General features: G+C 39.1%; 1 protein-coding gene across 20 annotated transcripts in view; it reads right to left on the bottom strand.

Moving 5' to 3' along the window:
* The window catches only part of NMS (neuromedin S), a 48,364-nt gene that overhangs the window by 8,291 nt on the left and 13,773 nt on the right, over positions 1-26,300 (bottom strand). For 6 of the 20 annotated variants that reach the window (XM_032351798.1, XM_032351815.1, XM_032351816.1 and 3 more), the window contains 2 exons: positions 1,068-1,123; positions 723-761 (listed from right to left, as the gene is read on the bottom strand). In XM_032351798.1, the coding sequence (XP_032207689.1) occupies positions 723-761; positions 1,068-1,123 (95 nt within the window). Of the gene's footprint in view, positions 1-722; positions 762-1,067; positions 1,124-2,106; positions 2,256-4,199; positions 5,313-6,869; positions 7,313-7,989; positions 8,049-10,961; positions 11,020-20,798; positions 21,028-22,076; positions 22,279-26,300 lie in introns of those variants that run through there. The other 14 variants (XM_032351812.1, XM_032351805.1, XM_032351811.1 and 11 more) reach the window with 13 other exon arrangements.

Raw genomic sequence — 26,300 nt, forward strand, 5'->3', positions numbered from 1 at the left:
AGAGGGGAAGGAGAAAGAAAAGATATAGCTCAAGGTGAAAACATGAGAAACATGAAAACATTCGGTTTATGCTTCAGAATCAGGGACTTCACCCTAACACCACCCTCTTGCACTTTTGATTGAATCAACATTTTTGTTGATTTTTGTATCAACTTTGTATCCATGGAAACATTTCTGTTGTGGTTACTATCACTGTTAGGTCCTTTACATGAGATCTACTGTTTTTGAAGAACTATTATATTATAGTGTATCAATCTGTAACGTATGTCACGATATGTCACAACATACATAATTAATGTAATTACACATATATACATTATAATGATAATTGTAAGAATATACACGAACTACCCATAGTTTATAGTATTTTGTATTTGAGAGATTCACTTGTTATTTACTAAAACTGCATTCTTATCCACTTACTTAGACACACACACAGATTTCTCCTGTAAGCAGCAAAAAAGTATGCTTTTATTACAGATATCAATTATAGTATAAACATGTTCACTTACAACTTAAAGAATTATTATATGGGGGCACCTGGGTTGCTCAGTCAGTTAAGTGCCTGACTCTTAATTTTGGCTCAGGTCATGATCTCAGCACCCCCTATTAACAGGGGTCCTGACTCTCTTTCTCTCTCTCTCAAATAAATAAATAAATCTTTTAAAAAAATAAAGATAAAAAGAAAAGAACTATTACATATATATTATTTTTTCTTTTACCTTAGGTTGCCTAGAAAGAGCTGCCCAATATGCCAGCCGCTAAAGAAAAATACGAAGAATGAATCAAAGGTTAGTATAAATTCCTTAGTCAATAGCAATCTATTAAAACACACATCAAATTCTAAAATTGCCCCATTTATGAACTTTGCAATATCTTCTCATACAATGGCAGTGAATTTTAACACAACTCTCAGGATGCCTTAAATGAGGTCATGAAAATGGCAACATGAGTTCCTGCTGCATCCAAGAATCTGATCCTAAAATCATTTCAAGTGAACATTATCCACAAGATATTCTCAAGGCCAAGACTAAATAAAAAATCTCACATTACTAAACAGCATGTACCTCAAGCTGCATGATATCCAAGCCATCTGGGGGATCAGCTAGAGGTCGAGGAAATCCTATTGTGAGAAATCATGAAAGTATTAATGGGGGGGGGGAGTCATAGCATTAGTTTTTAAATTTTCATCATGAAAAACCTATAGAGATTCTAAAAATACTGGGGCGCCTGGGTGGCTCAGTGGGTTAAGCCGCTGCCTTCGGCTCAGGTCATGATCTCAGGGTCCTGGGATCGAGTCCCGCATCAGGCTCTCTGCTCAGCAGGGAGCCTGCTTCCTCCTCTCTCTCTGCCTGCCTCTCTGCCTACTTGTGATCTCTCTCTGTCAAATAAATGAATAAAATCTTAAAAAAAAAATTAAAAAAATAAAAATAAAAATACAGTATTTTTTAAAAGATTTTATTCATTTATTTGACAGACAGAGATCACAGGTAGGCAGAGAGGCAGGCAGAGAGAGAGAGAGGAGGAAGCAGGCTCCCCACCGAGCAGAGGCGAGGCTCGATCCCAGGACCCCGGGACCATGTCCTGAGCAGAAGGCAGAGGCTTTAGCCTACCGACCCACCCAGGCGCCCTAAAAATACAGTATTTTTAAAAGGATTTACACAGAAAACACACTTTTACCTACCAACAGTAAATTGAGATTTGTACCAAAATTAATGAAAAACAGTGTTTTTTTATTTATCAGGAGTTAGCAGTATAAGAGTTAGTAACTCCATAAAAAGGGAAAAGACACCTGGGTACAATATAATTTGTATTTTGATGCAATTTATGAAGATAGACTATCAGGAAATGTGGGCGCCTCAGTGGGCTCAGTGGGTTGGGCCTCTGTCTTTGGCTCAGGTCATGATCTCAGGGTCCTCGGATCCAGCCCTGCATTGGGCTCTCTGCTCAGTGGGGAGCCTGCTGCCCTTCTCTCTCTCTGCCTGCCTCCCTGCCTACTTGTGATCTCTCTCTGTCAAATAAATAAAATCTTTTTTAAAAAAAGAAAGTATGTGCATCAAAATCACTCTTGGAACTTTTAAGAAATACAGATACTCATCTCTTTACCTCATCAGACTCTTCAGGGGTAGGTTCTGGGTAAGGGTGTTACCAGCACACAGTGGCACCCTATGCCAGTCAATCTTTAGCTGACTTAAATGAAGTCTTCCTCTCATTGGTGCATGACAAAACACTTGGGAGAATAGCTAATACAGCAACTGAAGGAATAAATTGGATAGATGAAATTAAATGGGATAAATGCAAAACCCTGAACTTAGATTTTTTAAATGTAGGACAGGGAATATATGGCTCAAGATTAGTATAGATCTAGTTACTCCCGTCTGCCTGACCTCTTATTTGTGGAGCATAACAAATAGCATGGAGGACATGGGGACTTAGAGTGGAGAAGGGAGTTGGGGGAAATTGGAAGGGGAGGTGAACCATGAGAGACTATGGACTCTGAAAAACAATCTGAGGGTTTTGAAGGGACGGGGGGTGGGAGGTTGGGGTACCAGGTGGTGGGTATTATAGAGGGCACGGATTGCATGGAGCACGGGGTGTGGTGCAAAAATAATGAATACTGTTATGCTGGAAATAAAAAAAAAAAAAGATTAGTATAGATCTAAAAAACTGATATTTTACTTCTTGAAATCTCTCTAGGAGCCAAGAAAAAGCTGAGGCAATCTTGTGCTATACAGAAATAATAGTGTCCAAGCTTTGAAAGGTGATAATCCTACTTGAAATGATAGAATATGTAGTTGAGTTAGAGGTACTAAGAATAGTCCTCTTTGGCAAAGAGGAAAATTAGGACATGTATGCTAACTGCCTTCCGTTATTTTGAGAACTGTCATAAATACAAGATATTAGTACTCTTCTGTATTCCCAAAGGATAGAACTAGGGCTAATGGTTAGAGGTTACATGTGATCAGATTTTAGTTTAGTGTAAAGAAAATTTTGATAATTAGAGCCATTCAAAAATGCAAAGTAATTTGAACGAATCTTATAAGGATTTATTAAGAGGTTCTGTGTTAACAGTACAATCATAAGACCGTAGGGACCTACTCTTGGGAAACATAAAATCAAGTAGGAAAAAGGGGAAGTGGATATAAATATATAGACAGATAAAAAGTAATAACAAATTCCCAAAAGTGTAACACAAACAGATTCTACTGGACCCCAGAAGAGGCAGCTACTTGTTCTCTTAGTTTGGTAGTGAGTTGGGTATCACAGAAAGTAATCAAATAGGGAAATCACAGATCTCTGCTCTCCATGAAAGGTTAAATGATTTCCAAGGTTCTTTGCAATGCCTAGGTTTTGTGATTACACTACAGAACATAGCAAAACAAACATACTGTTTAAAAATATTTTCTGTTTGAATATATTTTCAAAGATTTTTCTACACCCCTAGATCAAATTTCTAATGGCAAAATCTGAAATTCTGAAATAGTTACTGCTTCCAATTGGAGCTACCATTACATGCTTCCCTGCATCATTTGGCAAATTACCTTGAAATGGGTAGCACATTCCAACAACTGACTCCACACCCCACCCCTCCCTTGTCCCCTGCAATCATACTGATTCTCAGAAGTTAATGAAGCAACACCCCTGTCTAGTCAGCACCTCGGACAGCGCCCACACCAGGAAGATTCTGGGTCTCTGAGGGTCTTTCGGGGATCCTGCCTCCAGGAAGCCCACAGAAAGGCTATGAAAATACTCCTTTTTTCCCTGTTTCTGCTTCCTCCCCACCCCTTTCCAACTGTCCCTCAATCCTCAGTCTTTGGGTCTGTAAATACTGTTTCACTGTCTCTGTTCTCCTCTCGTCAGAATTCCCAGAGTATAAATGGCTAAGACATTGGGGTCCCAAATCATATCCCTCACAGTTTCAGTGACACATCTTTGGGACAGCCCTGAGTCAAGAATTGTTTAAAGAAAGTTCCACAAGGGAAAGTTTTCTCTTTTGGTAAAAGGCTGCAGCATCTAATTCTGTCCACCCTTTCTTAAAGATTAGAGACAAATGAGAAGCCATTTCAAAAGGGTGGAAATGGGGGTAGGTGAGGGGATTACGTTTGACTCCCTCCAGAACTGCCCTGAAGGATCAAGGTCTGTCTAAGTCTTCCTGAGAGCTCAGGCTAGATGGGAGTCTGATGAAGGGGTCCCCTTACCTGAAGAGGGAATCTGTACCATGCAGAAGCAATAGATGGCCAAGATGGAAGGGAACTGAGGAACAAAGTGCTTCATCTTCAAAGCCCAGTTTCTCTTTGTTGACCACAGATGTAGTCTGCTAGGACAGGAGTTGGAGCATTTCCTGAAGTTTCATAGGCAGAGGCAACACTCTGCCCTGCTTCTGATCAGGCCCAGTGGAAAAGGTACCTTTATTTGCAATGCCTTGGAGCCCATTGGCTGAGCACCAATCAATTTTGCACAGAAGGACCCTGGCTTTCTCATAAATGTCACGCTGGGCCCTTATTTGTAGAATAATATCCTCCTGGTGTAGGCATTGTACAGAGTCATCTTTTTCAATCCAGCAATAAAAATAAAAAGTGGAGAGTCATAATTGTTATTCTATAGTGGTTTGAGAAAAAGCCGGAAAGGCTTTTTCTCTTTTTTTAATCAAAGAACTGGACATAAATCTATATACTCTTGCATGACGAAGTCTTATTTCCTAAGAAGCTATTTATTTTCCACCATTAACAAAGAATATTTTAGTCTTTGGTTCATCTGAGAACAAAATTTGGAGTCCTAGATATAATATTACAAGAAATTCAAGCGTTCACATAGATTTTTTAAAAATCATGGTTGGAAATTAGACTCCTTGAGGCAGACTAATTTCCATGAACAAGTTAAATATTTCAAATTATGTCAGTATGCAAGAAAATATGACAGTGTTTATTAGTAATAATAATATTTCATCTACTGAGCTCCTATTTAGGATTTCATATAAGTTATTTCATGTACTTCTCATAGAAAATCCATAAGGAATGTATTATTATCCTAAATTTATGAATGGGAAAATTGAGGATGAGAGACAACAAGTAACTTGCCAAGGTCACCAAGCCATAAAGGATGCAGAGCAGGGATTTAGACATAAGGGTATTTGAGCCCAGTCATGTCTGTAAAAGTCTGGGATTTTAGTCAATGTGCTCATTTTTTTGTAGTAAGACCTCCCTTGACAGAGAATTCACTCAATCTATAGATCACTTTGCATGGTTTGGACGTTTTAACAATAGGGTATTATGCTAAGTGAAATAAGTTAGACACAGATAAAGACTATATAATTTCACTTATATGTGAAATCTATAAAACAAAACAAACAAACAAACAACAACAACAAAACCCAGAAACAGATAGACATAAATACAGAGAACAACCTGGGGTTGCCAGAAGGAAGGAGGGTGAAGCAATAAAAGGGAATTAAGAGGCACAAACTTCCAGTTACAAAATAAGTAAGTCATAGGATAAAAAGTATAGCATAAGGAATACAGGGAATAATATTATATTATAATTTTATTACATAATATTATAACGTCATATGGTGACAGATGGTACCATAGTACCATAGTGAACATTGTGTAAGATATAAAGCTGTCAATTCACTACGTTGTATACCTGAGACTAAAATAATATTGTGTGTCAACTCTACTTCAATAATAAAAAAGTTTTAAAGAGTCTCCTTGTGATTGGATATGGATTAGAAAGGAGAAAGAATGAAGTCTTCTTTCTTGCAGAAAGGGTAACCTATATAAGGCATATATCAAGTATTCTTTTATCATCATGCGTATCTTTAATTTTTGCTCTTTTAAGGATTAGGAGGTAACTAACAATTGTTGAAAGTTTACAATGTGCTTAAAACACATTAATCCTTTACCTAAGTCATCTTATATCATTTTTTTCAATGAATTAACATTTTAAGAATAATTTTCAGTGGGAGTTGCTCAGAGTAGACTGTTTGTGACTTAAAATGTGGTATTTTGCCAAAAATTTCTACTTCATAAGGGAGTAGGAATTATAAACTACTGTGTCACCATAATATTTTATCTATTTCCTTGAGATAGCAAGAAATTGAGATTTGCTTATTCCAGCATTTACCACTTTAGTTCAAGGAGAATAACGTAAGGTCTTCAAATACCAGGAAGAGATGATGTCTTTGTATTGAAGTGGGTGCACCCACTGTCCAACTGCAAATCTTTACTAAATGAATAGGAAAACATGAATGACTGTTTTTTTTTTAACATAAACCACTTATCTGTACGGTATTAAACACAATTACTTAGGGGCATTTTAGACACAACACACACATAATAACAAAGGTTTGCGGCAGTTTTACTGTCAATCAATAAGTATTTTTTAATTTTGGTCTGTCTCTTCCATGAACTAGGTACTCTATGCACAAACATATCTTTTTCAAATAAACCTATGTGATAGCTCTTATTTATATCAAATTGATTTTGTTTCTTTTGCACATTTTGCCCACATTATTTCTCAGATATTCAATAGAAAATAAAAATATTATTTTTTAAACCATTTTTTAGAAGATTTTTTTTCTAAGTAATCCTTACATTCAATGTGGGGCTCAAACTCACAACCCCAAGATCAAGAGTCACATATGGCACCACTGACTGAGTTGGCCAGTCACCCCTAAAAATATTATTTTTAATGCTAATTCAGAAATGGGATTATGATATCCCAGAAGTGGAATATGTTGAAGCTCTGATCCCTCGTGTGATTGTATTTGGAGATTTGGCCTTTAAGGAGATAATTAAGGTAAAATGAAGCATAAGGATGGGACTACTCTGTGAGAACTCGTGTCTTTGTAAGAAGAGGAAGAGAAATACCAGAGCTCGCTCTCTAAGCGCACACAGAGAAGGGGCGAGGAGAAGATGGTGAGAAGGCATTGTCTGTAAGCTGAGGAGTGAGGGCTCATCAAAAACAATCTTGTTGGCACCTTCATCTGGGACTTCCAGGCTCCAAACTATGAGAAAATCTATTTTGTTGTTTAAGCCACCAGACTGTAGTCTTCAGTTATGACAGCCTGAGCTAATATGAACACACAGGGGGTTTTAGCAAATTCAGTATCAGAAAAAAAAAGTAAAATAATGAAATGAAAGGTAAAATGAAAATAAGAAACTCTCATGGTTTTAAATGATATGATTATCTACCCAAAAAATCCAAAGGAATCAAGTGGCAAATTCTTAGAATTAATGAGTTTACCAAAATGGTCAAATTTAAAGAAAACTATTTTCAGGATTAATTTTCTCAAACATGAGCAAAAATAAATTTTAAAATGTATTAGACAGGGGGAGGAGGGTTTGGAGAGGGTGGTGGGGTTATGGACATTGGGGAGGGTATGTGCTATGGTTAGTGCTGTGAAGTGTGTAAACCTTGCGATTCACCCACCTGTATCCCTGAGGCTAATAATATATGATATGTTTACAAAAAATTTTTTTAAATAAAATAAAATGTATTAGAAAATGTAAATAGCTTTAAAAAACCATGTAATTCAGAGAACTAAGTCAAAGAATAAGAATGCAATATATTAAAAAAGAAAACCGTAACATTTTACCAAAGGACATAGGAAATAAGTGAAAAGGCATATCATGATCACTGACAACAAGAGTTAAGGTTGTTAGAAGTTCAACAGATGGCAAATTAATCTATAAAGTTAATGGAAGCCTTATGAAAATTCCAGAATGACTTTTTCATGGAATTTTAACTGACTCTGAAATTATTTTGAGAGAGAAAATACTTAAGAATACTTAAAACATTTTTGAAAAATATATTTTGACAATATCAAAACATACTATAAAGCAGTATGTTACATTGTAGTGCCCTTTTGTTACTGATCTGGTAACAGGCTACTAAGTAGATCAATGAAACAGAATAGAGTCTTGAAGCAGATCATCTAAATGCAGAGTGGAGGTGGTATTTCAAATCAGTGCAAAATGATTTAACTACCTTAAATGGTGTTTAGAACATTTGGCCATCCAGTCGACAAAAATATTCACAATTTCACACTATAAAGTCAAATAAATTTCAGAGGATTAATGAATTAAACCCAACACAACCACACATACATATAGATACTTACATAAAATTCTGTCTTAGAAAGAGAGTGTATTTATGGTTGGGAAACTGCTCTTGAGCAAAATTTAGAATAGGGAAGCCATTAAGAAAAAGAGTGATACATTTTATTATATTTTTAAAATGTCTATGAAAAAGATAACCCTTATAAGCCAAGAAAAGACAGAGTAGGGGAAGTATACAACAACTATAGAGATACTTAAAATACAGTAATAGAGGGGAGACGGAGAGAAGGAAGGAGGCAGGCACAACCTAAATGTCTGGCATAGAGCAAATGATGAACTGCAGAATATCCAGAAATTCATGAAATTTAGAAATTCATGTAACTCTTAAAAAGAAGAAGATGGATCTTTATGCATTGACAAGTCAAACTCTTTGTAACATAGTGAGTAAAGAAAAAAAGTTATTAGAACTACATACTATATGGTCTAGTATCAGTTTGCTTCTGCTCATAATACAACCAGTCTCCACACTTAGTTGTTTAGAACAACCATTTATTTAGCTCAAAATTACGCAGGTCAGTAATTTGGACTGGACCCAGCTAGGTAATTCTTACGGTTTGGCCAGGGCTCTGCTAATCTCAGGTGGGCTCACTTAGACCCTTACATTCATCTGGTAGATAGACTAGAGCATCTGGGACCTCTTTCCATGTGGTCTTCTGGTCTCCAGATGGCTAGTCCGGGTTTGTTCCCATGCTGGTTTCTGAGTTCCAAGACAATGACAGCAGAAGCTATGAAGCCTCTGGGTTTGGAAATAACAAAACATCACGTTATATTGGTCAAAAAAACTGCATTATATTGGTGAAAGCAAGTCACAAGGCTAGCTGGATTCAAGGGGTGGGGAAAAAAAAACTCCATCTCTCAATGGATGTAGCTGAAAAGTATACAGCCAATTTTGCAATCTATAGATCTCCACTTCTGTACGCATGTTTTTCAAAATAGCCCATGCAATTCCACGAATGCATATGTTGGTAACACAAAGAAAAAGGGTCAGGATGTCACACAGACACACAAATAGCAGTGGCTCTAGAGAAATGGGATTGTAAGGGGGTCATATAAACCTTTTACATTATCTGCACTTTTGAATTATCACACTGGCTATCTGTGAATTACCTGTATGAGTAAAACTAAATTTTAAAAATATAATAAACTTCGGGGTGCCTGGGTGGCTCAGTGGGTTAAGCCTCTGCCTTCAGCTCAAGTTGAGATGTCAGGGTCCTGGGATGAGTCTTGCATTGGGCTCTCTGCTCAGCGAGGAGCCTGTTTCTCCCCCGCCCCCTGCTTGATTCTCTGCCTACTTGTGATCTCTGTCAAATAAATAAATAAAATCTTAAAAAAAATAAAAATAAACTCCAAACACTATTATATGATTTCATATTTAAACTTCTGAACTTACATATATGAAAAAGCAACTTTCTTTTAATTATTTTTATTGTGTTATGTTAGTCACCATAACGGTACATCATTAGTTTTTGATGTAGTGTTCCATGATTCATTGTCTGGGTATAACACCCAGTGCTCCATGCAATCCATACCCTCTTTAATACCCACCACCGGGGATGCCTGGGTGGCTCAGTGGGTTAAAGCCTCTGCCTTCGGCTCAGGTCATGATCCCAGGGTCCTGGGATCGAGACCCACATCAGGGTCTCTGCTCAGCAGGGAGCCTGCTTCCTCCTCTCTCTCTGCCTGCCTCTCCGCCTACTTGTGATCTCTGCCTGTCAAATAAGTAAGTAAAATCTTAAAAAAAAAAAAAATACCCACTACTGGCTTAACTCATCCCGCAACCCCCTCCAACCCCCCACCTGCTCCCCACCCCCGCCTTCTAAAATCCTCAGTTTATTTCCTGGAGTCCATAGTCTCTCATGGTTTGTTCTTTATTTCATTACATTTATTTTTCCAAAGTGTGTCCTTTGTTAGGCATTATTGAAAAGGTTGCAACCAGCAGATTTGTCAGTTCCAAGCCAACTTAATGAGGTATCTTTTTTTTTTTTTTTTTTAAATACATGAACTCACCATGGGGAGCTCCCACACCATTTGAAACAAAACTGAAGGCCGAGAATTACACTAAAAATTCCTCTACTTCCCACATCAAATTAGCTCCCACTTTGTAAATGGTTATTACAAAAAAACTCAGCAGGCGTTTAAGGAACTAGACTTTAATCTGTAGGCTATTTTGAAGAAATGTAATTTCAAAATTGATTATAAGTTTCTGTGTTCAAAGCATAACTTCCTGAGTTCTTCAGTGGATTCCAACGTCCTTCGAGAACCCTCTGAGACTACAGCAAGTGAAGATGCAAGTAGGCAGATTAACGTTTAAGGGCTTCTATCCCTAGCAGGGTTTCACAGAAAGTAGTGACAGGTATATTTGAGGGGCTAGCTGTTAAATTCCCAAAAAGCTGTCTGGTGATGGAAAAGGCCAGCCTCCCACATCTGTTAGCCCCGTTCCCACTCATCTGAATGGACCCTCTCTTGTCCTCCCAGCTTCTGAGCCTATATCCTGTCCTCTTCTCCTGGCTTTTACATGTGCTTTTCTGGTGGGCTACTTAGTGGAGGCAGGGGATGGGAGAACTGTGTAACCTCAGGAGAACCAGGGTATGCTATTGGACCAGATGCATGAAAGTAAGAACCATAGCTTTACTTACTGTATATTTTCCTTTGCCTAGAGAGTTAGAAACCTACAAAATAAACTTTCTTCCCAGCTGGCTTCCTGGTAGTTTAGAGGATGGGAGAAGCTTGGAAGACAGAATGGAGAGCCTTTTTTTTTTTTTTTTTTTCTGCTTTGGGTGACACTCCCAGCAGAGACAGCTCTCCAGGGCTCCACAAGCACCCACAAGCAGCAGCACTTACACTTGACTTCACACTCCTGTGGTCCTGTGGTGTAAAGAGAGTGTGTGCCCCTGGCTTCCTGGAGAGAAGGAGAGGTGATAATTGAAACAGCAGTTCTCGTAGAGACCCCATTAATCTTAGTGACCAAGGAACATAGGCTCTGTGAACACCATTTTTCTTTGTGTTCCTCCAACCCTAGGGGTAAACAGGGGCTCTCTGCAGTTGCTAATCTCTGGGTAATGTTGCCACTTTTCAATTCCAGCCTCCTTTTGAGATTATTTATTTACAGTTTTATTGAGCTATATCACATGTACTTAAACTATATCATCTGATGAACTTTAATATAAGTATATGCTGTGATACCATCATCACAATAAAAATAACACGTTATTTCTCATGCTCCAAAAGTTTCTCATGCTCCTTTGTAGTCTCTCCCTCTTCTGACCCCACCACAGATATGTCTTCTGTCACCATAGCTTGTGTTTTCTAGAATTTTATATAAACGGATTCATACAGTATATGCTGCTTCTTTTTAATTTAAATTTTTTAATCAGCATAATTAAACTGACCCATGTTGCATATTTTAATCATTCATTCATGAATGAATTTTAATCATTCATTCATGAATGAATTTTAATCATTCATTCATTCATTTTTTTGTTGCTGGACAGTATTCTGTTTATTCTGTTGTATATATGTATCACAGTTTGTATTTCCATTCACCAATTTTTTTTTTCCCCAAGGAAGAGAGCATGTACCTGCAGAGGTGGGGGCAGAAGGAGAAAGAGAGAGAAGATCTTAAGCAGGTTCCACACCCAGCATGGAGCCCCATATGGGGCTCAATCTCATGACCCTAAGATCATGACCTGAGTTGAAATCAAGAGTTGGACATTCAGCAGACTGAGCCACGCAGGCATCCCTTCATTCACGTTTTGATGGACATTTGTTTGTTTCCAGTTTTGAGCTATTATTAAAAATAAAGCTATTTTGAGCTATTACTAAAATAAATAAAGCTGCTATGATCATTTGTGTATGAGTCTGTGTACGAATATCTGCTTTCATTTCTCTTAGGGAAATACCTAAGTGTGTTTGGATTATTAGGGTATTAGATTATTAGTGTATTAGATTATAAGGTAATAATAAGTCTCACTCTTTAAGAAATAGCGAAGTAAAAAAAAAAAAAAAGAAAGAATGGAAGAAAGAAGGAAAGAAAGAAAGAGAGAAAGAGCAAAGTAATTTCCATAGTTGTATTATTTTCATTTCCACCAGCAGTACATGAGAATTCCAGTTGCTCTAGATCCTTGTCAACCCTTGATATGGTTACTATTTTTAACTTTAGCCATTCTGCTCCTCCCAACACTTTTGTAACCAACTCCCTAAATTAACTTCCTCTGTTTATGATACTTATCGTGATGTCTTTTTTTTTTTCCTAGTTGGGTGCTGGTTCAATATAAAAATGAAGTGACTCCACACTCAATATGTATTAGATGAATGAATGAATGAAAAACTTATTGAGAGAAAAGCTCTCAGGACTATGAAAGGATGAAAAATCAAGTATAATGTCTAGGCAGACAGAGATTAGGATGAAGTGAGCATATGAAGGCTCTTTTTGAGGTGTAGGCATAGGAGGGAAGCAAGAATCTCTAGCAAACACATAGGGGTAAGGTCCAGAGGTACCGGATGGGAAATATTTAACAGAGAAGAGTAAATTGCTAGTGTTTAGAAATAGAGACCAAATAATGGAAGAGTATAGATGATTATCAGTAATTTAGCAAGCAAGAGAGGGTAACTAGGAATGGCAATCAATAGAAAAGACAATGGCTTATGTTGAGTGGAGCTCTATATAAGGACAGATTTGAATAAGAAGGAGGGGTTTTATGGGGGCCAATTAAAATAACTGAATATAAGAAAACATAAACAAGCAGCCCACATGTCCCAGCACAACCTCAGGAGATCAGAACAGTAGATCTGATGGTGACATAGTCCCTGGCTCTAGTGGCTCCCCCAGCCTGTGTCTTCTGCACAGGTGCCTGGGGTGGGTGGGTGGTGGGATGAGTCAGTTTGCTGTGGGCAGGCACACAGGTCCATCTAGCCTGATGTTTCAGGAGCCGGAGAAGGGAGGACTACCAGAGCTGGAAAGAAGGGATGACTCTTGTTTGGAACGTAGAGCAACCTGAAACAGTGCCTCCTCTTAACAGCTCAATTTATTAGTTGATCCCACTGCCTTGTCTGTCAATGGCACCTGGGACAATAAGAGTCACTCACTCACTCATTCATTCTTTTCTTTACGCATTTACTGAGCTCCAACACTATGCCAGGTACCAGGGATAGGAAGATGAGTGAGAAAGACTGAGCTCAAGGAGGTCATGGCATAGCAGGAAAGGCAAACACATCAATAATTCCCTAGGAGAACCCTAGAGAAGGGTTTCCATTACAGGGGAAGCAGAGAAGATGCCACAGTGGAGTTGGTTTTGACAGGGGGTTTGAAGGTCGAGAGAGTTTGCCAAGCAGAGCAGGCAGAAGAGGGGGTAGTATCATAGGTACATAGGTGGGAAAATAACAGACAAAAGTGAAGTTTGGTGTATCCAGGGGCTGGGACAGAAGCATGGTTGGTAGCTAGAGTAGGAGGAGCGATAGCTGTGGCATCTTTTGGAAGGTTCTCATGACAATGACAAAGATATTAAGGGAAACAGAAGGAAGGGTGAAATAAAACAGGTTGTCAGGTTGCAAACTTATAGAGAGAGTAAGAAATGAATGGTGTCATTTTTAAAAGCTAACTTTCTCCCTCTGCAAGCAGAGTGCCTACTACCAGCTGGGTACCTCTGATGTTAGAACTTGGCCTCACTTCTGATAGAGAAGGGAAGCGAGAAGGAGAGAATCACACTGGTTAGAGACATGGAATGCTGTACTGGAGAGCCCAATATGCCATTTCAGGAGTGGGCTGTACGGTGTATATCTCAGGAAGTTATCAAGGGTTAAAAGCAGGGGTTGTGGGATCTGACCCATCTGTGGTTACAGAGAGATGCTTAAGTGGAAATCTATCAGGAAGCATCTGCAAGTGAAAAGTAGTGAGCACCAGACCCAAGGTAGTGTCAGCAGGAACAGAAAGGAGGGGGCGGACTCAGACATTTTAACTGGAGAACTGGCAAGAATAGGGGATGATTATCTGGAGGCTAAAGGAAAGGAAGGAGCTGGAGAGGCCTCCAAGGGGTCAGGTCTGTGATGTAAGAGCAGAGAGTGGCCGCCTTCACAGAGACTGAGAATGGAGGTGTCCAGGATGTAGCTGGAGATGAGTGGCTCATGCTTAAGAAGGAAACTGAAGTCACATGTGTAGATTTAATCATCAGGAGCATGTGTGTGGTGGCTGATGTCACTAGAGAAGATGAGATCGCTTTGGGAGAATGAAGGGAGTGAAGGAACAAGAGACCCTGGTGAATATCTGTGCTTGGGCAGAAGCCAAGAGGCAACTGTCAGGGAAAGCCCCCTGCAGGAGAGAAGTGGATTTAGTGGTTAGGATGTCCCTGGTGAGCAGCACTGGTAGGGGCCAGCCAGGTTGAGGGTGTGCAGAGAAGGCAGAAAGAGATCAGCCTTTCAGGAAGGACAGAAAGTGTAGGGCTTGGAAACAAGGGAAGCTTTGTAATAAACGCAGGATGAGGGAGACGTGAACATGCAGACATGCAAAGGAGAGGAAGGGGGCACACAGGAAAGAGAAAGGAAACTAAGGAGCCAAAGTCATGGAGTAATTGAGAGGGATATAACCACAGGCCAAGAGGAAGGATGAGTCTTCTACTCCTGAAACAGGAGGAAGGAAGGTAAAGACACAAGCAGGTCTGGGGATGGTAGGAAGGAATCTGAGCAGGTCATCTGATGGGGAACTTCTCCTTTCTTTGTAAAGAAGAGGCTAAGTTACCTGGTTGGAGGCTGGCGGGAAGAAATGGGAAGCTAGAAAGGGTAAGCTAGCTGCTCAACTTCACATACTCCATAACCAATTCGTTAAATTCTTTCTTTTTCCTGTTCTGTGTTTTAAGGTGGTTTTTTTTTAATAGACTTTATTTATTTATTGGAGAGAAAGAGAGAGAGCATGAGCTGGAGGAGGGATAGAGGGAGAAGCAAACTCCCTGCTGAGCAGAAAGCCCAATGGAAGACACTACCCAGGACCCGGGATCATGACCTGAGCTGAAGGCAGATGCTTAACTGACTGAGCCACCCAGGTGCCCCTATATTTTAAGTTTTTAAATATATTAATAAAGCAGGTCCATATTATTTCTCACAGTGTTAAGTAAAGGAAATCAAAGTCCTAGAATAACAGACCCTTTGAATGGTGGGGGAGAGAAATCTCAGCTAGTTAAGAAGAAAATATATCTTCTGGCTGAAAAAAACCAAACCAAATGAAAACACAAAGAAATTATCCTTTGACATCTTTAACTACACTTGCCATTGTTATTTCTAACTCAAGAGTAAAAAACACGGGATGCCTGGGTGGCTCAGTTGGTTAAGCAGCTGCCTTTGGCTCAGGTCATGATTCAGGGTCCTGGGATCGAGCCCCGCATAAGGCTCCCTGCTTAGCAGAGAGCCTGCTTCTCTCTCTCTCCCTCTGCCTGCTACTCTGCTACTTGTGCTCTCTGTCAAATAAATAAATAAAATCTTAAAAAAAAAAAAGAGTAAAAAACACCTGAATTTCAGAGTTCGTTGCTATGACTTGAAGATGTTGCTGTAGCTTCCAGGAAGCTGGTAATCCTCATAGGTCTTGTTTAAAAATGTGTGGCTCTGGTAATGTTCCATTTGAGACATGTTCTTCTGAAAGCATACATATTTGTGAGCCTTCTGAGTCAGAAGAGGGTTATGGACACTTCTCTCATCTCTCATTTATACAAAGGTAAGAATATAATAATGATAATAATAATAATATTCTTTTATCCTGTTTAAACAGTTCAAAAGAATAATTCACGTAAATTAACAGTAATAAATGCTTAAGAAGTCATGTGGTAAATGAAAAAAAGAAGTCTAAAGGCAGACTTAAGGTGAGCATGGTCAATGGGGATACCCTGTGTAACTGTGGGCTGTTCTTTGCAGTTTTACATAGCCTGAGAGACAGGAGAGGAAGGTTCTGGAAGCTCAAGGAGCTGTGAAGGGGGCTCTGGAACTGAAGCCACAGGACTAGAAAGACCTCTTTTCTAATCAGAACTTTGACTCTGAGGGTTCTTTTCCAGGCCCTGACCAGAACCAGCTCCTAGGGGAGATCCTTGCTCCTCTTATCTTTGGAAGCCATTAGCAAGGCAGTCTGGTGCACAGAACTGAACTGCTATCTTTGCAGAGACAAGCTGCCTATCCTTCTCAGTAGGATGCCTCTTTGAGTCACTTTCCCAATAGTGACAACAGAGTCACAGAGACCTGGCTATTCTCTCTGACCAGAACCCTCTCAGGGCCAAGTATGTTCATAATTCTGTGAGATGCTGGATGGTTCTGGGGGAGTTACCTGAGGTTGGAGGTGGAGAGAAGTTAAATACCTTCTGTGAAAATAGAGATCAGATCATTAGCTCCATGGATACTGTATGCTATCATGAAATGTAACTTCTGAGGGGACATGGATCCTTCTGAGTATGTGAGGAAAGGTATGGATTTTCATCTCTTAAAAATGCACAGGCATATCTAGATGCCAAGTTTTCACAGCATTTTGGGAGGGTAAGGTGTATGATTCTTTTCCATTCTTTTTCATGAACCTCCACCACAAACAACCACCCACAAGCAACAGAGGGTTTCCTCTGAATATAGTATAGTTCCCAGACCACATGCTTCAGAAACACCTGAGATGCACAGGTTTCTGGATCCCACTCAGACTCTCTGAGTCTGAATCCCTGGGAGTGGGGCATAGGAATCTGCATTGTAAGCAAACTTCCCAGGGAATTCTGCACAATCTGAGTTTGAGAACTCCTACCTATGGGTTTAGACTCTAGGTGGAGAATCTCAGTTCAGCAGAATTAGGAATTTCCACGTTTGCTCAACAGCTCATTCTTAGCCCATTTGGGGCTCTTTCTGTGTTGTCTCTAGCCAGCATGTTCCTGGACTCTCCTCTCTCCATCACCTTAGAGACCTAAGGACACCCAAAGGTTTTTGTATATTGGTTCTTGAGAAACACTTACAAAGATAAATTTTATACCCCAAATAAATGAGTAATAGAGGACTCCCCAGAAGCCACGTGGACTGTCTTGGGTGATCTGTGCCACAGCCTGGCCCCATCACAGCTGCTGGCATCCATATGATCTGTGCATAGCCATCTGTACATGTAAAAATATCATTTGTGCACTTGCCTAAGCAGCCCTGGTGAATGGAAAGTTTTGAGAAGCCTTTGATGAGTACAATTTGCCATTTAGAGAAGCATTATGCAAACAATACCCGAGAATTGCTGGCTGCTCTGCTTGGTGGGTATCCTGGCCTTTCCATTTTATGACCTACTATGAATAATTCTCACAATGCTCCATCTCCCTATTAGCTGTCACAGATATTTTTTTCATCCCAGAGCCATGTTTTAATACCCTGTAACGATGCTCTTCCTCAGGATTCTGTGTTTTTATTATCCATCATGACTCCATAGGAGCATGCTTCCCAAAAGGCACTAAGGGACCTGTTGACCATTACTAAGGAAGCAATCAGTTCATAGAAAATTAAACTGGACTATAACCACACATTGATTCCTCCACTACCCATGTTAATAATTTTCTTTGTGGAGAGTTTGGTGACCAAGTCATGGACCGACTTAGTTCCCTACTGTGGGAAGGTTACAGAATTATTACAATTATAATTACCCACTATAATATGTGACACCACTATATTTATCAGAAGGCACAAATCCAAGTCCTAAGCCCATGTCATACCATTAGGCATCTGTATAAAAAGGCTTTGGATGGTGTTATGAATCTTTAAAACCTGGAATATGTCATCAAAAGGAAAATGAGGATTTAGTTTCCTTTCACTTCAACTCTGAAGCATTTGGATATTGATGTTTAGAATCCACAAACCAAAATCAAGATGGCCAACATTTGAAGTTGTCTGTTAGCTATTGTATTATATTATATTATATTACATTATCTATCGTATTCACAGACATTGTCTATAAGGGGTATTTGGTGTGGAAAATGTTACTAATCATGGGGAAGGACTGGTCAATAAGTGGAGCTGGGGGTTGTCTCCTAGCACTGTAATCTCAAGGACGCCCAATTCGAAATGGAATAGAAGGTTCACATTGTACCAATATCTTTATGATACCACAGGGTCATCCTTAAGTGTTGATGTGACACTCCCCACCAAAGCCCTCTCAATTTCCAAGGTGATATAAAAGGCAAGCTGCCTTGATTCTATAGCCTCTGGCACTTTTCCCTCCCTGCAGGCTGCTGAGACCACCAAAATTCAGAGGCACTTCCATACTGACAAAGGAAATTTTGGAGAGCTATTTCCTCAAAAGCGTGTCCTTAAGCTCTGTGTCCCTTTGTCCTGATTGTTGACTGGCTCAATAATAAACAAGAGAGAAAGTAACCCAAGCTAAGTGAGATCACCGTTCTCACCTGTCCTACACCAGCAACGGTGGTCTGGCCTTGCTCAGCTTTCTACAAGGAAACAAATTAGTTGTATACTTCCTGACACCATATCAAAATAAATTCCAGGGAGGTTAAATATCTAAATGTGAAATTTAGAAATTTTAAAACAAATGAAAGAAAGTATGTCATAACATTTTATTATGTGACAGAAAGATGATTTCTTTATAAAGACAGTGGATGGGGTGCCTAGCTGGCTCAGTCAATTCAGCATCTGACTCTTGGTTTTGACTCAGGTCAGGAGATAGGGCACCCACGCTGGGCTCCCTGCTCAGTGGGGAACCTGTTTTCCTTTTCCCTCTCCTTCTGCCCCTCCCCGCCAATCATGCACACATACGCTCTCTCTCTCTAAAATAAATAAATAAATCTTTTTTAAAAAGATGGCATAAAATATTTATATTGTTACAAAAATGTTAAACTAAACTAAACTAAAATAAAAATGTTAAACTCCTATATGATAAAATATGTTATAAATTAAATTTAAAGACAAGCCATGTCAGAGAGAACATATTTATAATGGAATGGATGGGAATTTATATCCAAGTACAAATTAATATATATGCTATGAATTAATAATAGTTAGCACACTTGAAACAAATGAAAAAAAAAAAGAGCCTCAATAAAGAAACAGAAAGTCTCAAAAAAGAAATAGAAGATATATATAGGAAGCAAATAGAAATTTTAGAACTGAAAAACGTGATAACCAAAATTGAAAACTCAGTGGACAGAGGGGAGAAAGGAAATAATCAGTGAACGGAAAAAAGACAATAGAAATTTTCCAATCAGAACAACAGAAAGAAAATAGACTGGGAAAAAAAAAAAAGAGCAGAGCCTCAGGGATCTGTGGGACTATTTAACAAAAGATCTAACATATAAATAGAGTACTCAAAACTCAACAATAAGAAAAAATCCAGTTAGAAAATGGGCAAAGGATTTGAAGAGTCATTTCGATGAAGAGGGTATACAGATGCCAGTTAAGCACATGAAAGGTATTTAACCTCATCAGCCAGGAAGGAAGAAAGGAACCATTTATTGAGGACTGGTGTGTTAGGTATTGTACGAGGCATTTGTGGAGAAATCTTGGGCACTAAGACAAGGATCCTTCTTTCAGGGTCTTTACAGTCTACCAGGCCAGGGAAAGTCTCAGAGAAATATTATGTAAAGACAGAAAGTGGTAAGTGTCCCACTGGGGAGAAAATAAACCCTTTGGGGTTCAGAGTTTCTAGCCAACATGGACCAAGAAAGATGTTGTGTCATGGCTGACATCTGACATACAGAATGAGTAGGTCTGGGGCAAAAGGAAATGTGGGAGAGAAGACGTTTCAGGTGGAAAGAGAATCAGAAGCAAGCCTTGGAATTAGTACAGTGGAGAGGGTTCATTTGGGCTGGTGCAGCCAGGATGAAAAGGAAAATGACAAGAAAATGCTGAACCAAGTGAGACTGGAAAGATAGGAGGGAGCCAGAGCCTGGAGGACTGTATAGATATTATTTGGAAATGTGCTCCTTGTATGAAAGTTGGCATGATCTCTGTTGGTTATGTATGAAAATAACTTCCTTTGGTAACTATTCCACAGTAGCAAACTAAATGGGTCTTCTACTCTTAGGCTACTCTTAAACTTGAGAAGAGAGGTGTCAATTGCGGATACTATTGTTCTACTAGGATAAAAATGCAGATAAAAATACAGAGCCTGGAGCTAATGGAGGCAAGCTAAGGACACAAAGAATATGTATCCATTTTCTCAAGAAATATATGCTGCAGCCAATAATCAATCTGTTATAGATTCATTTGATTTCCAAGCTCCTCTTAAAATTCAAATACCCTCAGGATTTGGGGATTGGAGGAATGGTGGGTTAAATAATTTCTTGAGTTGGGCTTTATCTTCTTTGACTAATTTTTTTTTTCTAGTGGCCTGTTCCATTTGCAAGTTCTTAGATAATCCACCATATTAACAGGTAAGAAAAAGATCACAGACAGCTCTCTAAAAGGAATTCAATCACCATGTTGCTTATGTCCATGGAGCTTTCAATCAACCTCAACATAAATTTGGGTAATAGGTGTGCTACTCCAAGCACACAGGAGAAACAGATGCTGTACTGGAAGCTTAGGTTAACCACTGAAAATCAACAAAGCCACCTTCCTATCTAGCTTAGCAAATAATTAGTTTCAACACTGAATATAAGCGTATTTGGTCTCCCAACACCATTATAGAGCAGAATAGTGTTGTATGCATAACAGCACTTCTCAAACTTTAAGGTGCATGCAAATTACCTGCTGATCTTGTTGAATTACAGATTTTGATCCAGTAGGTCTAGATAGGACCTAAGATTCCACATTTCCAGCAGCTCTCGGATGCTGGTACAGCTGGTGTGTGGACCACACTTGAGTCCTGAAGATAAAGCCTAGGTTTGGGCACCAGACAAAACTTCCAGCTATACAACTTACGAGTTTTGTGGCCTTGGGAAAATCATTTAACTTTTCTGAGTCTTCATTATCTCATCTGTAAGATACAAACATATAGACTTATCTTGCAGAGTTAGGGAGAAAATGAAATAATATGTATTAAAGCCATTTGGACAGGGGATGACACATAGTAGTGATTCAATCATGACAACAGGTAGGACTTAGGCTCAGTGAGCAGCATTACTATAAAAGGATGACTGCTTGCTATATATTTGCAGCTGGGTGAAGGAGAGAGTTGTGAGTTATTCTTTTAGTACACAGATAAGAGACATATTATCATTGTTTCCCACTGGGGAGAAAACTTCAAGGTATTCATTTGTTTGTTAGGACTATTGACATACCCTTATGAGCTATTCTCGGCTTATATACATGTGTTCCTGTGTATCAGACCTTAATATTTTATGCATTTTAACAGTGAGCAGTATATCCATAATATTGAGTTGGGCTTTATCTTCTTTGACTAGTTTGAGCAGCATAATATTTCATGCTTAACAGTGAGCAGTATATCCATAGGAAAGGTCTATGTCAGAGAAAAGTGAACATAAAACAACTTAAAATGATGATACAAAATTAATCCTAACATTCACCCAATAATTTTATGTCTAGTCTGTCTCATCTTTACCCCTATATACATCCAAAGCAAAAAGGGGCTAGTGTTGTTTTTTTTTATTATCTTGGAGAAGTCTGGAGAGCCATACAGGATAGACAACTTGCTCATGGCCCTCCGGTGGGTTAGTAGCAAATAGAGGACACAGTGTGTCAAATGAATAAATAAAATCTTTTTTAAAAATCTGCATAACTTTTGACTCCCCCAAAACGTAACTAACTACAAATAATCAACTATGAATAGTTGACCAGAAGCATTTACGGAAACATAAACCACTGATTAATACATATTTTGTATGTTATGTGTATTATATTATATACTGTATTCTTATAATAAAGTAAGCTAGAGAAAAGAAAATGTTAGTAAGATAATCATAAGGGAAAATACATTTACAGTTTTGTATTGTAAAAAAATTCACATGCAAGTAGACTCATGCAGTTCAAACTCATGTTGTTCAAGGATCAACTGTGTGTCTCTACCTGGTTTGTAGAGAGTCGGGTGTGGTTGCAGACCATGACTGAGACTGCGGTTCTGCCCCCCACCTTGGTGTGAGGAAGCAGCCAGACCCTAGGCTCTTCCAGCTCCAGCTGCATTCCTCCTCCGACTTCTGGGTGTTCTCCCTCCTGCCAGGGGCACATTAGCTTTGTGACAATGGGCACGAGTATCTTCTTCAGGTCATCACTGAAGTCAAAGGAATGAAGGTGGTGAAAGACTGATATGGGTTTTAGTTCACTCTTGCGGGTTCCAGTTTGTCCCTGCTCTCTCTCATTTCATGCTCTTTCTTTCCTCACAGCCTTCCCTACTGACATGAGGCCCAGCTCTGGATACAGAGGCAACCTCTGTATATTAATTAGCTCCCACAATGGTGTAAGGCCAAATTCCTATAATAAATCCTATATTCTCTATCACTCCTACTGGTATGCTGCTCTGATTGGACTCTGATGGAAATAACCAGATTTTTCTACCTTCCATAACCATAATTATGATTAACAATCTGTCAAATACCTTCTTATCTAGGCCTACAGAGAAGGTAATTCAAAAGGAATTAAACACTTGGGGTGCCTAGGTGTCTCAGGCAGTTAAGTGTCCAGCTCTTGGTTTCAGCTCAGGTCATGATCTCAGGGTCATGAAATTGAGCCCTGAATGGGTCTCTGGGCTCAGCTTGGAGTCTGCTTATCCCTCTCTTTCTGCTCCCCTACCCCCAGTTTGTGCTGCCCTCTCTCTCTCGCTAAAAGAAAAAAAAAAAAAAGGGAATTAAACACTTTAAAATGTCAGTCAATGTCAGATACCAGAAAATTCTCATTCATCTCTCAATTGCTCTAAAGCAATTTATAAATTTTTAGAAAGTTTTTATAAATTTTTATAAATTTTTAGAAGTTATTTTAAGCTGCAGAGAACCCAAAGACAATATAATCACCCATATTCCCCACTCTAGAGATAACCACTGTCAACATCATATATCTATTCCTTATGGTATTCTGTCAATGCTTACAACATATAATGTGCCATGTGCCCTTTAAAAAAATAATAAAAATTGAATTACATCATATATAATATTTTTCTCTTTAAAATATAGTACGGATGTTTTCTGTATCATGATATATTCAACAGAAGCATTTTTGGCTTTATCATATTCCAATATGATGAATTTCTATTACCTAATTGAGAATACCTAGGCTTTTTAAGTTTTTACAGAATTCTAAGCCACATTACCATGGGCATCCCTATAGTTAAATCTTCACACACATAAATAGTTATTTCCTTAGACCAAATTCTTCCTAGGTATGGAATTACTGAATCAAGGAACTGCAAAATGTTGTCTTCTGAAGCAAATACTTTGACTTCCAACAACCAAGATCATGTCCTGCTGCTTCCTAAAAACTTTGTACTGCAATTAACTGGGCCAGTGTTTAATCCCACTGGTGAGTTGAGTAAAGTGATATCTGTTTCAGGATTTCCTTTAGTGCCCAGAAGAGGCAGACTAGATGAAGAGTGGTAGGCAGCAATGGAGAGTTTATTGAAGGATAGTAAAAGGTTCCAGACGAGGAAGGGGACCCTAGTGGATTGCTGCTAGAGTTTCTAAGTCCAGGGTTTTTATGAGATTGTTGGCGAACTGTTTTAATCTGATTAACCCTCCATCATCCCACCCAATCAGGATTTGTCCACAAGCTCATCTATCTAGAGGTAGTTGTTCATGTGGGAAAGTGTGGAGGGCTCCTTTCAGGGTGGCAGACTAACAGGATGGGGTCTTTTTCCTTTTAAGGGTAGCTTCTTCTTAGGACAGGGCGCTCCTTGCCCTGCCTTTGTTCTGACTATCCTCTATTATCTTTTTTTTTTTTTTAAGATTTTATTTGTTTATTTGACAGACAGAGATCACAAGTAGACAGAGAGGCAGGCAGAGAGAGAGAGAGAGAGGGAAGCAGGCTCCCTGCTGAGCAGAGAGCCCGATGCCGGACTTGATCCCAGGACCCTGAGATCATGACCTGAGCTGAAGGCAGCGGCTTAACCCACTGAGCCACCCAGGTGCCCTATCCTCTATTATCTTTATCAGAGGGTAAAACTGTTCTTTACCGGGCATTCCATACATGAGATAATGACTCAGAATTATTGAGACAAACCAGCTCCACTTGCTAATAATTCTATTCTACCCTCTTTTCATATTATAAGTTTTGAGCCTCCAAGGGTTGCCTTTTTCTCTCAGTGCTAATGCAATTCCAGTATTTAGCCTTGAGAATGCAGACCCTTCTAGCTGTGGGTGAGAGACATCACAGGAAGAAAAGAAAGCAGAATCTTGTTTGTCTCCCCACCTCTGGGTAAACAGACTGTTTAGCATAACAAAACTATTCTTACAGGGGTGCTTGGTGGCTCAATTGGTTAAGCAACTGACTCTTATTTTGGCCCAGATCATAATCTCAGGGTCCTGGGATCCAGCCCCAGGGCCTGCTCCTCACTCAGCAGGGAGTCTGCTAAGGATTCTCTCTCCCTCTCCCCCGCCAACTCATACATGTAACTCCCTCTCTTAAATTAATAAATAAATAAATAAATAAATAAATATTTAAAGCTGTTCTTACAGATGTTATTGGACTTCAGAAGTTGTTACCATGAAAGTAAGCTTTTATATCCAAAACTCTGTAATTCCAATGGGATATCTTTACGTTTTGCCCTGACTATAACATTTAGCATTTTCATTTTCTAGGAAGTTTAAATACATTGAGTTTTATGAATTAAGACAAAAGAGGATCATTGACATGTCCTTATTTGCCCTAAGAGGTTAAGAAGAAGCAACACTTAATAGTTCATATTTTTAAACAAGTTTGAAATGTTATTTCTCACAGATTTTAGAGAAGCAGGGAAGAATCAAAATGTGCTCTTTGTAGAGGCTACTTTTAGGCAGCAGGCTTGAGCACTGGAAACCTAATGGGGCTCACAGTGACCACTAAGCTGAATGCCAACAGGCTCATTAGGTGATCCACCCTAAAAAAGCCATACACCCTAGCTGACCAATGGGTTACTTACAACCGAGCATAGTTACCAAAACGTAAAATTCCGTATGTTCCCAAACCTCCTCACTCCCTCTGGTAACTTCAGCCCCTCCACCACTGCTTCCTGGCAGATAGTCTCTTCTTTGCGGTCCTGTCCACTGCTCCCTTACAAGGTATTCAATAAGCCTCTCTATATTTAGTTCTACCTTGGGTGAATTCTTTTACTGCCTGTGCTACTGGCTCCCACCTAATCAGGTCATCCCACACTCTCCTGATCAAAGCCATTTCCTAAGATTCAATGCCAAAATTTGTTTTGTTAGATAGATACATTTTAAGTAAAAAAATGAAAGAAATTAAATAGAACAAATCAAACAGAACAAGCATTGGATTATTGACATTAGAAGGCCAGGTACAGGGACCCAGAGGGGGTCCTGATAGACCAACCTGCAGGGTCCTTGGCTTCATAAAGTGTAGATAATCAAACACGAGCAAGCAGGAAGTGAGAGCGGAGTTTATTGAACATACAGAGAGAGCAGATATAGATGAAGCATCTAGGAGACTTGAAAAGGAAAGGAGCATCAGTTTGATCTTTGTTTGGGTCTGGGGTTTTTTAACTGAAGATTGTAGCCTCATTTATGTGTCCTCTCAAGCATCCAAGACCTGGTTACAACAAAAACAGGGGCCCGAGTGTTACTCCTTGGAGACAGGGGGCCTTGCCATTGAGATGTCTAGTACCTGGTGGTCTAGAATACACAATACGAGTGGTCTTGACCAGTCATTCTCACCTGGCCCTTCCTTGGATGTTACCTATTCTATAGAAATCATTAACTCCTTATCCCTTACAACACTATTTGCATGATGAGGCATGTGTGAAATGAGGGTGCAGGTCCTAAACAGAAGCAGGAAAAGGAGCAAAAAGCAGGTTTTTTCATGGAGTCTTTCAGTTTCCCCGTCTCATTATGACCTGTAATATTTACACATGCAAAACTTACAGAATGTAACCAAAGTTGTATTAAGAGGGATATTTATACCTTTAAATGTAAATATTAGAAATGACAAAAGTTGAAAATAAATGATCTAAGCTTCTATCTTAAAAAGAACAGCAAATAAATAGATAAGAAAAAGATAAAAGCAGGAATCAATAAAATAGAAAGCAGACATGCAAGAGAGAAAAATCAAGAAAATCAATTTAAATAAACAACACATTTTTAGAAATTAATA

The sequence above is a fragment of the Mustela erminea genome, chromosome 7, assembly GCF_009829155.1.
Source record: "Mustela erminea isolate mMusErm1 chromosome 7, mMusErm1.Pri, whole genome shotgun sequence".
NCBI classification, from domain to species: domain Eukaryota; kingdom Metazoa; phylum Chordata; class Mammalia; order Carnivora; family Mustelidae; genus Mustela; species Mustela erminea.